Source organism: Salmo trutta, chromosome 38, assembly GCF_901001165.1.
Source record: "Salmo trutta chromosome 38, fSalTru1.1, whole genome shotgun sequence".
Classification (NCBI taxonomy): Eukaryota; Metazoa; Chordata; class Actinopteri; order Salmoniformes; family Salmonidae; genus Salmo; species Salmo trutta.
In genome coordinates, this window is record NC_042994.1 from 26,997,100 (window position 1) to 27,016,072 (window position 18,973).

Consider the following 18,973-nt stretch of genomic DNA (forward strand, 5'->3'; position numbering starts at 1 on the left):
TTTGGTCTTGGCCATGGTGGAGAGTTTGGAATCTGATTGATTGATTGCTTCTGTGGACAGGTGTCTTTTATACAGGTAACAAGCTGCGGTTAGGAGCACTCCCTTTAAGAGTGTGCTCCTATTCTCATCTTGTTACCTGTATAAAAGACACCTGGGAGCCAGAAATCTTTCTAATTGAGAGGGGGTCAAATTCTTATTTCCCTCATTAAAATGCAAATCAATTTATAACATTTTTGACATGCGTTTTTCTGGATATTTTTGTTGTTATTCTGTCTCTCACTGTTCTAATAAACCTACCATTTAAAATTATAGACTGATCATTTCTTTGTCAGTGGGCAAACGTAGAAAATCAGCAGGGGATCAAATACTTTTTTCCCCCACTGTATGTACCAGGAGCTGTGCCAGGCCCGCCACGTCTGTTGACTCATCCAGCTGTAATGCATAGAATTCACTGGCTTGTAATTGTTTCAGAACATCTCCTGCCATGTCACTGATGCGTCGTGAAACAGTGTTGTTTGATGAAGTCATTGTCTGTAGAGTTTTTTGGGGCCTTTTCCTCCAGCATTGACCCAGCCATATCTGCGGCAGCAGGAAGAATTTTGTCCTCCACAACAGTATGGGTCTTGCCTGTCCTAGCCACTCTGTAGCTCACCATATAAGACGCTTCTAGCCCCTTCTTATTAATGGTATCTGTTGCTTCTTATTAATGTTATCTGTTGCATGTCTTACTACTCGAAAGTCATCTTAATTTTCACTCAAAAATCTCCTGTGGCTTATTTTTCAAACTGGGATGTTTTGTTTCTAAATGTCTACTCAAAAGTGGTTTCATCCAAGTTGTGAGATAGTACTTTTGCTCATATAACAAACTGTGGCTGAGGAAAGACACTACTCCCAATATAAGTGAACCCCAAATCAATGTAGTACTCATCATATTTGTGCCTCTTTGATGGTCCAACGTCCCTGTCTGTTCGGTGCTTTCCCGGGTAAGTGAAAGTAGCTCTTCGGCTGCATCAGATTCACAACTGTCAGTGTCCATGCTAGCTAGGCTAACAACAAATGTAGAATTACTGATGCTAACATTGGATGTGCTCGTGGAAGCAGAACAACTTGTGTGGTCGACAGGTGCAGGTGTAGTACTGCTGGTAGTAGCAGTTTGGGAATACCTGGGCTAGGCCATCAGATGCTTGATAGAAGGCATCTGCCATTCAATAGTATTTGGGAAACATTTGGGAGGGACAGTGGAATCAACCAATCACATTGACTTGTAATGGGAGGGACAGTGGAATCATCCGATCACATTGACTTGTAATGGACGGGACAGTGGAATCAACCGATCACATTGACTTGTAATGGGAGGGACAGTGGAATCAACCAATCACATTAACTTGTGATGGGAGGGACAGTGGAATCAACCGATCATATTGACTTGTAATGGACGGGACAGTGGAATCAACCGATCACATTAACTTGTGATGGGAGGGACAGTGGAATCAACCGATCATATTGACTTGTAATGGGAGGGACAGTGGAATCAACCGATCACATTAACTTGTGATGGGAGGGACAGTGGAATCAACCGATCACATTAACTTGTAATGGGAGGGACAGTGGAATCAACCGATCACATTAACTTGTAATGGGAGGGACAGTGGAATCAACCGATCACATTGACTTGTAATGGGCGGGACAGTGGAATCAACCAATCACATTGACTTGTAATGGGCGGGACAGTGGAATCAACCAATCACATTGACTTGTAATGGGTGGGACCGTTTTTACTAAGAACATATGGAAACTGCCTTCTCGAGACTACTAGGCAATAGAGAGCAGTAGTTTTTCCACAGGTCTAGCTAGCTAGCTTTTGTTGTAGGCTAGTTTGCAGCAGGTGTTATCTAAGAGGATGCTGTTGCTAATTTTGTTAGCTTGTCCCTTTTCAAGAATAACTTTCAACATGAAGTTAAGTTTCACATGAGCATCATCTGATGAGTGGAACTGTGTTTTTTTATGGCAGCGTGCTCGCTGTTGTCAGACATCTCTTTTGAAAATAACTTCAGTGTGTGAAACATTGTTGCATTTAAACTTTAGGTCACTGGTTATTTTTGTGTGCTAAGCGTGAAGTGTTTTTTTTTTTGCAATGGGAAGTAATAGTTTTATTGTACATTTCTATTGGGAAATGCTTAGGCTAATTGTTGTTTCTGTATTCGTATGATTGGGACCTACTGGCTTATTATGTCAGAGTGAATGGACTGCTTATCCTTTAATAACATCATGCTGTGTGTGACTGCTGTCTTCCCATCGGCCCTATGCAGTGGTGTAGTGGTGCTTTAACATCATGCTGTGTGTGACTGCTGTCTTCCCATCGGCCCTATGCAGTGGTGTAGTGGTGCTTTAACATCATGCTGTGTGTGACTGCTGTCTTCCCATTGGCCCTATGCAGTGGGGTAGTGGCGCTTTAACATCATGCTGTGTGTGACTGCTGTCTTCCCATTGGCCCTATGCAGTGGTGTAGTGGCGCTTTAACATCATGCTGTGTGTGACTGCTGTCTTCCCATTGGCCCTATGCAGTGGTGTAGTGGCGCTTTAACATCATGCTGTGTGTGACTGCTGTCTTCCCATTGGCCCTATGCAGTGGTGTAGTGGTGCTTTAACATCATGCTGTGTGTGACTGCTGTCTTCCCATCGGCCCTATGCAGTGGTGTAGTGGCGCTTTAACATCACGCTGTGTGTGACTGCTGTCTTCCCATTGGCCCTATGCAGTGGTGTAGTGGTGCTTTAACATCACGCTGTGTGTGACTGCTGTCTTCCCATTGGCCCTATGCAGTGGTGTAGTGGTGCTTTAACATCATGCTGTGTGTGACTGCTGTCTTCCCATTGGCCCTATGCAGTGGTGTAGTGGCGCTTTAACATCATGCTGTGTGTGACTGCTGTCTTCCCATTGGCCCTATGCAGTGGTGTAGTGGCGCTTTAACATCATGCTGTGTGTGACTGCTGTCTTCCCATTGGCCCTATGCAGTGGTGTAGTGGTGCTTTAACATCATGCTGTGTGTGACTGCTGTCTTCCCATCGGCCCTATGCAGTGGTGTAGTGGTGCTTTAACATCATGCTGTGTGTGACTGCTGTCTTCCCATTGGCCCTATGCAGTGGGGTAGTGGCGCTTTAACATCATGCTGTGTGTGACTGCTGTCTTCCCATTGGCCCTATGCAGTGGTGTAGTGGCGCTTTAACATCATGCTGTGTGTGACTGCTGTCTTCCCATTGGCCCTATGCAGTGGTGTAGTGGCGCTTTAACATCATGCTGTGTGTGACTGCTGTCTTCCCATTGGCCCTATGCAGTGGTGTAGTGGTGCTTTAACATCACGCTGTGTGTGACTGCTGTCTTCCCATCGGCCCTATGCAGTGGTGTAGTGGCGCTTTAACATCACGCTGTGTGTGACTGCTGTCTTCCCATTGGCCCTATGCAGTGGTGTAGTGGTGCTTTAACATCACGCTGTGTGTGACTGCTGTCTTCCCATTGGCCCTATGCAGTGGTGTAGTGGTGCTTTAACATCATGCTGTGTGTGACTGCTGTCTTCCCATCGGCCCTATGCAGTGGTGTAGTGGTGCTTTAACATCATGCTGTGTGTGACTGCTGTCTTCCCATTGGCCCTATGCAGTGGTGTAGTGGTGCTTTAACATCACGCTGTGTGTGACTGCTGTCTTCCCATTGGCCCTATGCAGTGGTGTAGTGGCGCTTTAACATCATGCTGTGTGTGACTGCTGTCTTCCCATTGGCCCTATGCAGTGGTGTAGTGGTGCTTTAACATCACGCTGTGTGTGACTGCTGTCTTCCCATTGGCCCTATGCAGTGGTGTAGTGGTGCTTTAACATCACGCTGTGTGTGACTGCTGTCTTCCCATTGGCCCTATGCAGTGGTGTAGTGGTGCTTTAACATCATGCTGTGTGTGACTGCTGTCTTCCCATCGGCCCTATGCAGTGGTGTAGTGGTGCTTTAACATCATGCTGTGTGTGACTGCTGTCTTCCCATCGGCCCTATGCAGTGGTGTAGTGGCGCTTTAACATCATGCTGTGTGTGACTGCTGTCTTCCCATTGGCCCTATGCAGTGGTGTAGTGGTGCTTTAACATCATGCTGTGTGTGACTGCTGTCTTCCCATTGGCCCTATGCAGTGGTGTAGTGGTGCTTTAACATCGTGCTGTGTGTGACTGCTGTCTTCCCATTGGCCCTATGCAGTGGTGTAGTGGTGCTTTAACATCATGCTGTGTGTGACTGCTGTCTTCCCATTGGCCCTATGCAGTGGTGTAGTGGTGCCTGAAGAAGTGTCCTGTGTGAAGGAAAGGGGCCCTGTGGGAAAATGTTGTTTTCCTACAGATTTCTTATACAATTTTCCCCAAAAAATAAATTGAAATTGACCAAAGTATTTGGTCTCCACAGAACCTTTGTTTTTGATTCAGAACTTAATATTATCCATTTAAATCAGAAAATAAACAGACATTTTGACAAAATTATTGATACCCTAGATGTAATATTTGGTAGCACAGCCTAACTGCAATCAAGCACTTCCTATAACCATCGATGAGCTTCCTGCTCCTCGGTCCTGGCAGTTTGGCCCACTCCTCTTGTGCAAACTGCTCCAGTTGTCCCAGATTTTAAGTGCGCCTTCTACCAACTGCTGTGTTCAGATCTCTCCACCAGTTTTCAATGTGATTTAGATCTGGACTCACTGCTGGACACTTCAGAACAGTCCAGTGTTTTGTCTTCAACCGTTTCTGGGTGCTTTTTGAAGTGTGTTTGGGGTCATTGTCCTGCAGGAAGACCCATGACCTTTGACGGAGACCCAGTTTTCTGACACTGGTTTCCCCTGATTCCATGATACCATGCACACGTTCAAGCCACCCAGTGTCAGAGGCAGTAAAGAAACCCCCAAACATCACTGAACCTCCTCCATGTTTGACTGTATTTTCTGTAAACACAGAGATGGTATGCTTTACCAAAAAGCTCTAACTTGCTCTCATCTGTCCACAGGACATTCTCACAGGTATATGAAATCGAGCACACAGCTATGCAATCTCCATAGACAAACATAGGTGGCAGAATGGCCTTCCTGAAGAGCTCAGTGAGTTTCTACGTGACACCGTCATACGATGCCACCTTTCCAACAAGTCAGTTCGTCAAATTTCTGCCCTGCTAGAGCTGTCAACTGTAAGTGCTGTTATTGTGTAGTGGAAAAGTCTAGGAGCAAAAACGGCTCAGCTACGAAGTGGTAGGACACACAAGCTCACAGAACGGGACCGCCGAGTGCTGAATCTCGTAGTCCTTAAAAAGGAGCTTCATGAAAGGATTTTCATGGCCCGAGCAGTGTCGTGGAAATTCGAATCAAGTTAGAGAGCATTTGTAATTTCTTCAAACAATCCATCTTTATTTGATATCGATTAACTATTTCAATAATGGAGCTGGTCAACGACCCACCCTGAGACAAAGTTTATCACTACGACAAAGACAAACTGTGAAACCCAAGTCTAGTTTAATGTACATAATAAAACTATTATATCACAGCTGAAGAGGAGCTCTGGCAACATATCAAGGAGCTGTGTCTCTGTTCCACTCCATCCACAGCGACTGATGGACAAGACTCTGTCCAGGACTCTATATTTAATGTTCCACTCCATCTACTGATGTAGCAGACTCTGTCCAGGACTCTATATTTAATGTTCCACTCCATCCACCGTGACTGATGGACAAGACTCTGTCCAGGACTCTATATTTAATGTTCCACTCCATCCACAGTGACTGATGGACAAGACTCTGTCCAGGACTCTATATTTAATGTTCCATCCACCGTGACTGATGTAGCAGACTCTGTCCAGGACTCTATATTTAATGTTCCACTCCATCCACAGAGAACGTATACATAAAAACTGAGGTACTCTGTATTCAATTAAAGTATTGAGATTGTAAAAAAACAACACACAAAGATATTTTTATTAGGTTTTATTGAAGTTGTCATTAACAAAAACACATTCTCAGTCAAGAACATAAAGAACATAGCTTCTTCTTTATCTCATGTTTTTTCAGGCCCCCTGATTGGGTAAAACTCTTTCCACAATGGGAGCATTGGAAAGGCTTCTCTCCAGTGTGCATTCTTTTATGTCTTTTCAGTTTTGCTGATTGGGAAAAACTCTTTCCACAATGGGAGCATTGATAGGGCATTTCTCCTGTGTGCATTCTCTCATGTCTTTTCAGGCTCACTAGATGGGTAAAACTCTTTCCACAATGGGAGCATTGGAAAGGCTTTTCTCCTGTGTGTGTCCTCTCATGCTCCTTCATGTTTGCAGACGACCTAAAACTCCTTCCACAATGGGAACAGTGATAAGGCTTCTCTCCAGAGTGTACTCTCTCATGTCTTTTCAGGGACCTTAACTGGGTAAAACTCTTACCACATTGAGAACATTGGTAAGGCTTTTCTCCTGTGTGTATTCTCTCATGTCTTTTCAGGTTAACTAACACGGTAAAACTCTTTTCACATTGGGAACATTGGTAAGGCTTTTCTCCGGTGTGTATTCTCTCATGCCTTTTCAGGTTAGTTAACACGGTAAAACTCTTTCCACACTGAGAACATTGGAAAGGCTTTTCTCCTGTGTGTGTCCTCTCATGCTCTTTTAGATTCCGTAACTTAGTAAAACTCTTTCCACACTGGGAGCAGTGGTGTCGTCTCACTGGTTTGGATGTCTCTGGGTCTGGTTCCCCTGAAGGACTCTTCCTGCTGTCAGAGTGAGTGTCTGGTCTTTCTCCTGCTAAAGACAAAAAATAGTATTTCATTAACTACTAATCAGAGACCAGAATGAAACCAGAACATGATAAAACTGTCTTCCTGTGAGTTTTAATCCAGAAATGTATCCTCATTTAAAGAAAAACTTGGTGGCTGCTATAATAATAATAATAATAATAATAATGATGTAGAGCTTCAAATCTAATCTGCTTTCATGGAATGTCATGTTTATAGGCTGAGCAGAGCTCTATAATAATAGATAATGTCATGTTTTATGGCTGAGCAGAGCTCTATAATAATAGATCATGTCATGTTTATAGGCTGATCAGAGCTCTATAATAATAGATAATGTCATGTTCATAGGCTGAGCAGAGCTCTATAATAATAGATAATGTCATGTTCATAGGCTGAGCAGAGCTCTATAATAATAGATAATGTCATGTTCATAGGCTGAGCAGAGCTCTATAATAATAGATAATGTCATGTTCATAGACTGAGCAGAGCTCTACAATAATAGATCATGTCATGTTTATAGGCTGTCCAGAGCTCTATAATAATAGATCATGTCATGTTTATAGGCTGTCCAGAGCTCTATAATAATAGATAATGTCATGGTTACAGGCTGAGCAGAGCTCTACAATAATAGATCATGTCATGTTTATAGGCTGATCAGATCTCTATAATAATAGATAATGTCATGTTCATAGGCTGAGCAGAGCTCTACAATAATAGATAATGTCATGTTCATAGGCTGAGCAGAGCTCTACAATAATAGATCATGTCATGTTTATAGGCTGATCAGATCTCTATAATAATAGATAATGTCATGTTCATAGGCTGAGCAGAGCTCTACAATAATAGATCATGTCATGTTTATAGGCTGATCAGAGCTCTATAATAATAGATAATGTCATGTTTATAGGCTGAGCAGAGCTCTATAATAATAGATAATGTCATGTTTATAGGCTGAACAGAGCTCTATAATAATAGATAATGTCATGTTTATAGGCTGATCAGAGCTCTATAATAATAGATAATGTCATGTCTTTAGGCTGAGCAGAGCTCTATAATAATAGATAATGTCATGTTTATAGGCTGAGCAGAGCACTATAATAATAGATAATGAGGACTACAGTATTTTGATCAATGTCATTGGATGGATTGACCAATTGTTAACGGCCCTCTGTTTGATGGTGTACACTATCTGACAGTGTAGCTTTAACCATTTCTACAGTACAGAACAACATATTAAAGTATATAACTTCAGTAAAACCACACAATAGTTTAACAACTGCATAGTTTTTACTTGTGTTTTTGAGACGGTACTCACTGGTGTTAATTATATCTCCAATCTCTTCGTCCTCCTCCCACGTGACCGTAATCTCCCCCTCCTCCTTCACGCCAAAGACGGCATCCTCCTCTTTCACTCTGAAAAGGTCTTCTTCTTTCACTGTGACAGTCAATTCCTCCTCTTTCGCTCCCAAAGCGGCACCGTCTTGTTTCTCTTCCTCCACAGTAACATCCACCTCCTCTTTTACTCTGAAAGCTTCTTCCTCTTCTTTCACTCCAACAGCTTCACCCTCTACTTCTTGTTTAACTGTAACAGCCTCATCCTCTACTTCTTGTTTAACTGTGATAGCCTCCTCTTCCTCTTTCACGGGAGCTTCTTTCTCCGTCCAGCAGACCTCCGCTTCTTTAGCAGGTGGGGAGTAGCTTAGTGAACTCATGGTCGGGGATGTTAGCGAGGTAACGTTAGCTAGCAATCATTCATTAGCTTCTAGGCTACTGCTAATTGAACCATCCATCTAGATGACTAACAAAAACATAAATATAGAAATTAAGGGTAACTAGATACGACATAAATGTGTTTTAAACTAACTGAAACGTCTAAAGCGCTTTAATGTATCGGTTTTATGCAGGCTACCGAGGTGGTTGAATCAGTAGCCATGTTGTTGAAGAAGCGTCCCGTCCGGTCCCGTCCACTAGATTATACGTCACATTTACAACATCTCATTAAAGGCGGATATCGTCATCTGCTAACTGGAGTTGGTAACGCAGTTGATGAACATTTTTATTTTCATTTTATTCATTAAATAATATTTTATATAAAGACATACAAAGGAAACTGTGATGAATGATTAGTTCAGAATTTTCACGAGTGATAATTTAAAACATACTTTAAGGCAATTTCTTATAGATTCATTTTATTTTTACTCAGATAAAAATATAAAAGTCATCATATTTTCATGCACCTTTAGCTTGATGACTACTACACAAATTAAGCAATTGAAACAACTTAAATTCAAGAGTTCTCAAGGTATATATATATATATATATATATATATATATATATATATATATATATATATATATATCAAATCCAATACATTTGGAAAAATCAAAATCATATACCATATCAAATTAATTTTCCAAATCAAATCAAATTCAAGTGGTTTGAACGTTAGACTCAACAAAATGCAAATTCTATTTTTTCATTTTAGATTTTGAAAATATTCAAATCATATTTTGGACAACATTGAAGGGTTTATACTCAAAGTATTGGCTAAAGGTTGCTTCCTAAACTCGAAGACACTCCATGGACGCCAAATACAGGTTTAGTTCCATACACTTTTCTATCGATAAGATCAGAGGTTGTTGTTGCTCCAATTCCCTGTCCTAATTAGTGTCGTGGCGTCAATCTTACCCACAACCCTCAATGCTATTCTCATAGAGATGGATAGAGGACTCTAGTGGCCAAAACTCTGTTTTAGCATGGGCTATTCTCATTGAGATAGAGGACTCTAGTGGCCAAAACTCTGTTTTAGCGTGGGCTATTCTCATTGCGATAGATAGTCTGTGTTAGCATGAGCAGCGCTAAGGACTTTCACCATTTTGAAGTAGTCAACTGGATGGGACTTCCTATGGGTTAAGGAAGGATCACATGATTCCATCCAGGTCATCAAGAGGGATCAGCCAATTAATTATACTTACTTTCTGCCAGTGTACCTGCTGAAACCCTCTAGGGGGCAGGATGTACCCTTTCAGTTTGTTTACCAATTCATAGAAGTAGTGGAAGACCAACTCATTCAAAACGGAGATGGCCTCAATGGCTCTGCCCATGCTCTCATAGATGCCATAATGAGAAAGATACAATGATGCCCTGTCTAGCTATACTGAACAAAAATATAAATGCAACATGCAACAACTATTTTACTTTGTTACAGTTCAGATAAGGAACTCAGTCAGTTGAAATACATTTATTAGGGCCTAATCTATGGGCAGGGGTGCAACCATGGGTGGGCCACCCACTGGGGAGCCAGGCCCAGCCAATCAGAATGAGTTTTTCCACACAAAAGGGCTTTATTACAGACAGAAATACTCCTCAGTTTCATCAGCTGTCCAGGTGGCTGGTCTCAGATGATCCCGCAGGTGACGAAGCCAGATTTGGAGGTCCTGGGCTGGCACATGATCTGCGGTTGTTTGGCCAGTTGGACGTACTGACAAATTCTCTAAAACAACATTGGAGGCGGCTTATGGTAGAGAAGTTAACATTAAATTCTCTGGCAACAGCCCTGGTGGACATTCCTGCAGTCCGCATGCTAATTGCACGCTCCCTCAAAACTTGAGAAATCTGTGGCATTGTGTTGTGTGACAAAACTGCACATTTTAGAGTGGCCTTGTATTGTCCCCAGCACAAGGTGCACCTGTTTAATCAGCTTCTTGATATGACACACCTGTCGGGTGGATGGATTTTCTTGGCATTGGAAAAATGCTCACTAACAGGGATGTAAACAAATTTGTGCACAAAATGTGAGAGAAATAAGCTTTTTGTGCATATGGAACATTTTGGTATCATTTATTTCAGGTCATGAAACAACACTTTACATGTTCAGTTCAAGTCTACAGCTATTATAAAGGTAAACCACAGAAGCCCATTAGGTATCACCATAACCATTAAAGCATTTCCATACAGTTTCCATACGCATCTCTAAATAATTCAATGTTTCTTTCTCTCTAATCATAAATCAACCAAACATCTTTTATATACATTTCCAATACATCTTGTTTGCTATATGGTGCACAAGGGGAATGTGTGAAACTCTGAAGCCTGAAGTGTCCCCACTAGTGCGGAAGAATTGATAGCTTTACGGTGGTAAGACGTTTCAGGAGAGCGATCATGTGATCCTCAGATCATGTGTTCTGTTATTAAAAGGTGAGAGTTTATACTTGTATCCAATCAAAGTTCATCATCAAAACAAAATACACATTTTAAATGTTAATCTTAAACTTTTGCACAACAAAGAGATGTTGCAGAGCGTAGGCCCTGGATTACCCAAATCAAATCGTATTAGTCACATGCGCCGAATACAACAGGTGTAGACATTACAGTGAAATGCTTACTTACAAGCCCAAGGGACCACCAGACTGCTAATTAACCAATAATCTGACAAATCATATTTTACCAAGGACACAGAGTGACAGACATTCGGATATCGAATGTAACAAATTAATGATTGTGTAGTTATGCCTTTCACTATGTTCTGTGTAATGAATTTCAGATACTTCCCAGCAATGATAAATATGTGGTTATTACCATGTCAAATGGAACCCCAAGGAAATTTCATGAACATTGAAATAGGTTTTATGACTGCACAAAGAAGGTACAGAAAGTTATGGATATAATTATTTATTTTTATATAATTATTTATGAACAGAATCTTACTCAAGGGCTGTGGTTACACAGAATTCCAAATTCAAAAAAATCCACTAATTTTGATTCTTTTGACCACTCAGATCAGCTCTGAAAAAAAGATCTGATGTGATTGGTCATAAGACCAATTAGTGGAAAATAGATCAGGGCCTTTGTAAAATGCAACCAACCACACCTTCTTTCACAATGACTGACCTGAAGCTCGACGAATCAGAGGTCAAGTACACTGACAGTTACTGCCCCCTCTGGAAGAACTATAAAATACTTTTGACTGACATTATTCATTTGTCTTCAGAAACTGTCTACGTCCCAACGGGTCAAGATCCACAAACGCTCTTTTATTATCAGTCAGCAACCGACAAATGTGATGAACAGCGTCTAGCATGAACAAAGACACAAATTCTCAGTCAAAAACATAAGTCGGAACACAGCCTCGCTATTCTCTCATGTGATTTCAGGTCCTCTGACTGGGAAAATGTCTTTCCACAATGAGAGCAGTGGTATGTCTTCTCCTGAGTCTTTGTGTGTTTTAATTCATGCTCTTTCAGGGTACCTAACTGGGTAAATCTCTTTTCACATTGGGAGCATTGGTACGGCTTTTCTCCTGTATGTATTCTCTCATGCGTTTTTAGGGCCCCTAACTGGTTAAAACTCTTTCCGCACTGGGAGCATTGGTAGGGCTTCTCACCAGTGTGTGTTCTCTTATGTTTTTTTAGGTGCCCTAGCTGGGTAAATCTCTTTCCACAGTCTGAGCAGTGGTAAGGCTTCACTCCAGAGTGTATTCTCTCATGTATTTTCCTGTCCCATAACCGGGTAAAACTCTTTCCACAATGGGAGCAGTGGTGTTGTCTTGCTGGTTTGGGCGTCTCTGGGTCTGGTTCCCCCGAAGGTCTCTTCCTGCCGTCAGAGTGAGTGTCTGGTCTCTCTTCTGCCAAAGACAAACAGAGTATTTGGTTAAACAGAGACATGAATAAAACCTCCACTTGATCAAACTGTCTTCCGATGAGGTTTAATCCCAACTAGACTTTGGCGGTATACCATATACAGTGCCTTCTTATTTTGTTGCATTACAACCTGTAATTTAAATAGATTTTTGTTTGGATTTCATGTAATGGACATACACAAAATAGTCCAAATTGTTGAAGTGAAATGAAAAACAAATAACTTGTTTCAAAAAATTATTCAAATTATATTTCAAAAAGAAAAAACTGAAAAGTGGTGCGTGCATATGTATTCATGCTATGAAGCCCCTAAATAAGATATGGTGTAATAAATTACATTCAGAAGTCACATAATTAGTTAAATAAAGTCCACCTGTGTGCAATCTAAGTGTCAAATGATCATATATATATATATATATATATATATATATATATATACACACACCTGTTCTGATAGGCCCCAGAGTATACAACACCATTAACCATTAAATCCATTATTAAAAAATGGAAAGAATATGGCACCACAACAAACTTGCCAAGAGAGGGCCGCCCACCAAAACTCACCGACCAGGCAAGGAGGGCATTAATCAGAGAGGCAACAAAGAGACCAAAGAAAACCTTGAAGGAGCTGCAAAGCTCCACAGCGGAGATTGGAATAGCTGTCCATAGGACCACTTTAAGCCGTATACTCCACAGAGCTGGGCTTTACGGGAGAGTGGGCAGAAAAAAAGCCATTGCTTAAAGAAAAAAATAAGCAAGCATATTTGGTGTTTGCCAAAAGGCATGTGGGAGACTCCCCAAACATATGGAAGAAAGTACTCTGTGCCAAGCTTATAGAGACATACCCCAAGAGACTTGCAGCTGTAATTGCTGAGAAAGGTGGCTCTATAAAGTATAGACTTTTTTGGGGGGGGTGAATAGTTATGCACGCTCAAGTTTTCAGCTTTTCTGTCTTGTTTCTTGTTTGTTTCACAATAAAAAAGGTTGTAGGCAACAAAATAAGAAAAATGCCAAGGGGGGTGAATACTTTCACAAACCACTGTACCAAGAGAGAGGCAGACAGAGAGAAAGGGAGAGAGAGAGAGACAGGTTGTCTAGACAGACTGTTTTAACAGAGAGAAAGGGAGAGAGGGAGAGGTTGTCTAGACTGTTTTAACAGAGAGAAAGGGAGAGAGAGAGAGAGAGGCAGAGGTTGTCTAAACTCAGACTGTTTTAACAATCTTGTTTTGACCACCAGACAACAGAAAGACTAAGAAAACAGCTATGAGCTGAACATAACAGTATGTCAGTGGAAGAGAGGACAGTAACAGGAGACACTATGAGCTGAACATAACAGTATGTCAGTGGAAGAGAGGACAGTAACAGGAGACACTATGAGCTGAACATAACAGTATGTCAGTGGAAGAGAGGACAGTAACAGGAGACACTATGAGCTGAACATAACAGTATGTCAGTGGAAGAGAGGACAGTAACAGGAGACACTATGAGCTGAACATAACAGTATGTCAGTGGAAGAGAGGACAGTAGCAGGAGACAATATGAGCTGAACATAACAGAAAAATATATCCTAAATGCCAGCATTTCGCTACACCCGCAAAAAGAAAATCTGCTAAACACAAATCTGATCCATTGTTTACGTTCCATTCCATTACACATAAGAGTCATATGATCATGACTCAGTTCCATTCCATTACACATAAGAGTCATTGGACTCTTACTGTCGGCTGCAGTGTACAGCAAGTGGAGGCTGCTGATGGGAGGACGGCTCATAGTAATGGCTGGAATGGAGTCAAATGGAACGGCATCAAACACATCAAAGACGTGGTTTCCATGTGGTTGATACCACTCTCCATTGACTCCATTCCAGCCACTGCAATGAGTCGTCCTCCCATCAGCAGCCTCCACTGGTGTACAGTCATTTTGAATTTGTGAAATAATTTTTGATGTGATATGACAAAAGAGAGATTTAGGTTTCTAGAACCGTACCGCAATTGGAATCGATTTACAATTGGAATCAAAATAAATACGGGAGTATTTGGCTGTTTTGGCTTCCAAAGCCAATTCCCCCTTCAAACAGAACATGTTAGGTCCTTGGTCTAAGGAGTGACGTTAGACTCCTGTAGTCCAATATCGGGCTAGGAGGGAAGCATTTGATCCATCGTTAACCGTTTTTTGGTGCACCCTCCAGTCTTTATAGCTTTAACAATTCCTACTGTACAGAATAAAATTATTTGAGTGTAGAACTTCAGTAGAATAGCCCTCTAAAACCAAACTTTGGATCAACAACTGCATAGTTTATGCCCCTGTTTTTAAGACAGTACTCACTAGTGTTAATCAGATCTCCAGTCTCCCCCTTCTCTTCATCATCATCCTCCCCCTCATCTTTCACTCTCAAAGCTTCCTCCTCCTCTTTCACTCCAAAAATGTCCTCTTCTTCCTTCACTAAAACATCATCTTCCACCCTGAAACCTTCTTCCTCTCCTTTCACTGTGATAGTCATGTCCTTCTCCTCCTCTTTCACCCTGAAACCTTCTTCCTCCTCTTTCACTGTGATAGTCATGTCCTTCTCCTCCTCTTCCACCCTGAAACCTTCTTCCTCCTCTTTCACTGTGACAGTCATGTTCTCCTCCTCTTCCACCCTGAAACCTTCTTCCTCTCCTTTCATTGTGACAGTAATCTCCTCCTTCAATCTAAAAACGGCGTCCTCTTCTTTCACTGTAACATACATCGCCTCATTTACTCCAAAACCTTCTTCTTCTTTCACTGTGACAGCCTTCTCCTCTTCTTTCATTCTGAACGCTTCTTATTCCTCCTCTTCCTCTATCACGACAATGTTCAGGCCATGAGCTTCTTCTTTAGCAGGGTGGGAGTAATTTAATGAGCTCAAGTCCTGAGATGTTAGCGAATTCGCATTATCGACTAGCCTAGTGCTAGGCTATTTTAACCAGCTAGCTGACTAACAGCGTCAGTATGAAATGGAGTAACTTTATACGCAGACAACGTGTTTAAAACACTTATGTCTATACACACATAATGGTCCAAAGAGCTCCAATGTTTAGGTTTTATGTTGCTAGCGAGCTTCGGATGTGGTTGAATCAGTAACCGTGTTGTTGTTATCCGGTCCCGTCCACTGGATGATACGTCACGCCTGAAGCTTCACATGAAAGACGCACATCGCCATCTGCTGACTGGAGTGTGTAACGCAGTTTAGGAAAAGTATTCACGACATTGTTTAATCTGGCCAATAATGTCACAAGTCATTTCAAAACAACTAGATGACATGTGTTCTCTGCTTACAGAGCTGTAAGAAGTAAGTGAAGAGAACACATGTCATCTAGTAGAGAGAACACATGTCATCTAGTAGAGAGAACACATGTCATCTAGTAGAGAGAACACATGTCATCTAGTAGAGAGAACACATGTCATCTAGTAGAGAGAACACATGTCATCTAGTAGAGAGAACACATGTCATCTAGTAGAGAGAACACATGTCATCTAGTAGAGAGAACACATGTCATCTAGTAGAGAGAACACATGTCATCTAGTAGAGAGAACACATGTCATCTAGTAGAGAGAACACACGCCATCTAGTAGAGAGAACACACGTCATCTAGAACAAAGTCAATATTCAGGAGTATGAGATAATAATGAGGCTATATAAAAAGAGTACCAGAACTGAGTCAATGTGCAGGGGTAAGAGGTAATAATGAGGCTATATACAAGGAGAACTAGAACTGAGTCAATGTGCAGGGGCACAAGGTAATAATGAGGCTATATACAAGGAGTACCAGAACTGAGTCAATGTGCAGGGGTACGAGGTGATATTCTGTGGGTAGAGTCTAGTCAGTCTGTGGGTAGAGTCTAGTTAGTGTGTGGGTAGAGTCTAGTGAGTGTGTGGGTAGAGTCTAGTCAGTGTGTGGGTAGAGTCTAGTCAGTGTGTGGGTAGAGTCCAGTCAGTGTGTGGGTAGAGTCTAGTCTAGTCAGTGTGTGGGTAGAGTCTTGTCTAGTCAGTGTGTGGGTAGAGTCTAGTCAGTGTGGGGGTAGAGTATAGTCAGTGTGTGGGTAGAGTCTAGTCAGTGTGTGGGTAGAGTCTAGTCAGTGTGTGGGTAGAGTCTAGTCCATGTGTGGGTAGAGTATAGTCAGTGTGTGGGTAGAGTCTAGTCAGTGTGTGGGTAGAGTCTAGTCAGTGTGTGGGTAGAGTCTAGTCAGTGTGTGGGTAGAGTCTAGTCAGTGTGTGGGTAGAGTATAGTCAGTGTGTGGGTAGAGTCTAGTCAGTGTGTGGGTAGAGTCTAGTCTAGTCAGTGTGTGGGTAGAGTCTAGTCTAGTCAGTGTGTGGGTAGAGTATAGTCAGTGTGGGGGTAGAGTATAGTCTAGTCAGTGTGTGGGTAGAGTCTAGTCAGTGTGTGGGTAGAGTATAGTCTAGTCAGTGTGTGGGTAGAGTCTAGTCTAGTAAGTGTGTGGGTAGAGTCTAGTCTAGTAAGTGTGTGGGTAGAGTCTAGTGAGTGTGTGGGTAGAGTCTAGTCAGTGTGTGGGTAGAGTCTAGTCAGTGTGTGGGTAGAGTCTAGTGAGTGTGTGGGTAGAGTCTAGTGAGTGTGTGGGTAGAGTCTAGTCTAGTGAGTGTGTGTTTAGAGTCTAGTGAGTGTTTGGGTAGAGTCTAGCGAGTGAGTGTGTGGGTAGAAGCTAGTGAGTGTGTGGGTAGAGTCTTGCGAGTGAGTGTGTGGGTAGAAGCTAGTGAGTGTTTGGGTAGAGTCTAGCAAGTGAGTGTGTGGGTAGAAGCTAGTGAGTGTGTGGGTAGAAGCTAGTGAGTGTTTGGGTAGAGTCTAGCAAGTGAGTGTGTGGGTAGAAGCTAGTGAGTGTGTGGGTAGAAGCTAGTGAGTGTGTGGGTAGAAGCTAGTGAGTGTGTGGGTAGAAGCTAGTGAGTGTGTGGGTAGAAGCTAGTGAGTGTGTGGGTAGAAGCTAGTGAGTGTGTGGGTAGAAGCTAGTGAGTGTGTGGGTAGAAGCTAGTGAGTGTTTGGGTAGAGTCTAGCTAGTGAGTGTGTGGGTAGAAGCTAGTGAGTGTGTGGGTAGAAGCTAGTGAGTGTTTGGGTAGAGTCTAGCTAGTGAGTGTGTGGGTAGAAGCTAGTGAGTGTTTGGGTAGAGTCTAGTGAGTATGTGGCTATAGTCTAGTCTTGTGAGTGTGTGTTTAGAGTCTAGTGAGTGTTTGGGTAGAGTCTAGCGAGTGAGTGTGTGGGTAGAAGCTAGTGAGTGTGTGGGTAGAGTCTAGGTAGAGTCTAGCAAGTGAGTGTGTGGGTAGAAGCTAGTGAGTGTGTGGGTAGAAGCTAGTGAGTGTTTGGGTAGAGTCTAGCAAGTGAGTGTGTGGGTAGAAGCTAGTGAGTGTGTGGGTAGAAGCTAGTGAGTGTGTGGGTAGAAGCTAGTGAGTGTGTGGGTAGAAGCTAGTGAGTGTGTGGGTAGAAGCTAGTGAGTGTGTGGGTAGAAGCTAGTGAGTGTTTGGGTAGAGTCTAGCTAGTGAGTGTGTGGGTAGAAGCTAGTGAGTGTGTGGGTAGAAGCTAGTGAGTGTTTGGGTAGAGTCTAGCTAGTGAGTGTGTGGGTAGAAGCTAGTGAGTGTTTGGGTAGAGTCTAGTGAGTATGTGGCTATAGTCTAGTCTTGTGAGTGTGTGTGTGTTTAGAGTCTAGTGAGTGTTTGGGTAGAGTCTAGCGAGTGAGTGTGTGGGTAGAAGCTAGTGAGTGTGTGGGTAGAGTCTAGCAAGTGAGTGTGTGGGTAGAAGCTAGTGAGTGTGTGGGTAGAAGCTAGTGAGTGTTTGGGTAGAGTCTAGCAAGTGAGTGTGTGGGTAGAAGCTAGTGAGTGTGTGGGTAGAAGCTAGTGAGTGTGTGGGTAGAAGCTAGTGAGTGTGTGGGTAGAAGCTAGTGAGTGTGTCTAGTCTTGTGAGTGTGTGTTTAGAGTCTAGTGAGTGTTTGGGTAGAGTCTAGCGAGTGAGTGTGTGGGTAGAAGCTAGTGAGTGTGTGGGTAGAGTCACTGCAAGAGAATCAACGCAATAAAATAAGGTAAAACATGTAGAAAAAAGGGGGTCAATGTAGATAGTCCGGGTGGCCATTTGATTAACCGTTCAGCAGTCTTATGGGTTGGGGGGGTAGAAGCTGTTCAGAAGCATTTTGGTCCCAGACTTGGTGCTCCAGTACCGCTTGCCGTACGGTAACAGAGAGAACGGTCTATGACTTGGCGTAGCTGGAGTCTTCGACAATTTTGAGGGCCTTTCTTGGACACCGCCTGGAGGTCCTGGATGGGAGTTCAGCCCCAGTGATTCATTCTCTGTAGCAATTTTGTGGTTGGATGCTGAGCAGTTGCCGTACCAGGCGGTGATGCAGCCAGTCAAGATGCTCTCAATGGTGCAGATGTAGAACTTTTTGAGGATCTGATGGACCCATGCCTTTTCAGCCTCCTGGGGGGAATAGGTGTTGTCGTGCCATCTTCATGACTGTGTTGGTGTGTTTGGACCATGATGTGGGTAGAGTCCAGTGAGTGTGTGGGTAGAGTCCAGTGAGTGTGTGGACACCGAGG

At 42.6% G+C, this 18,973-nt stretch overlaps 3 protein-coding genes across 3 annotated transcripts in view; all 3 read right to left on the reverse strand.

Moving 5' to 3' along the window:
• LOC115178195 (zinc finger protein 658B-like) overlaps window positions 1-18,973 on the reverse strand; it is a 1,063,446-nt gene that overhangs the window by 154,842 nt on the left and 889,631 nt on the right. The window lies entirely within an intron of this gene.
• Window positions 5,973-9,885, reverse strand: LOC115177884 (zinc finger protein 501-like). The gene is made up of 3 exons (XM_029738881.1): window positions 9,772-9,885; window positions 8,096-8,417; window positions 5,973-6,787 (listed from the first exon to the last, which is right to left on the reverse strand). Exons 1-3 carry the CDS (start codon window positions 9,883-9,885, stop codon window positions 6,024-6,026), a joined length of 1,200 nt encoding a protein of 399 aa, XP_029594741.1. The 3' UTR covers window positions 5,973-6,023.
• Window positions 10,597-15,612, reverse strand: LOC115178226 (zinc finger protein with KRAB and SCAN domains 1-like). Its single transcript, XM_029739323.1, has 3 exons — window positions 15,064-15,612; window positions 14,743-15,006; window positions 10,597-12,404 (listed from the first exon to the last, which is right to left on the reverse strand). Exons 1-3 carry the CDS (start codon window positions 15,206-15,208, stop codon window positions 11,884-11,886), a joined length of 930 nt encoding a protein of 309 aa, XP_029595183.1. The 5' UTR covers window positions 15,209-15,612; the 3' UTR covers window positions 10,597-11,883.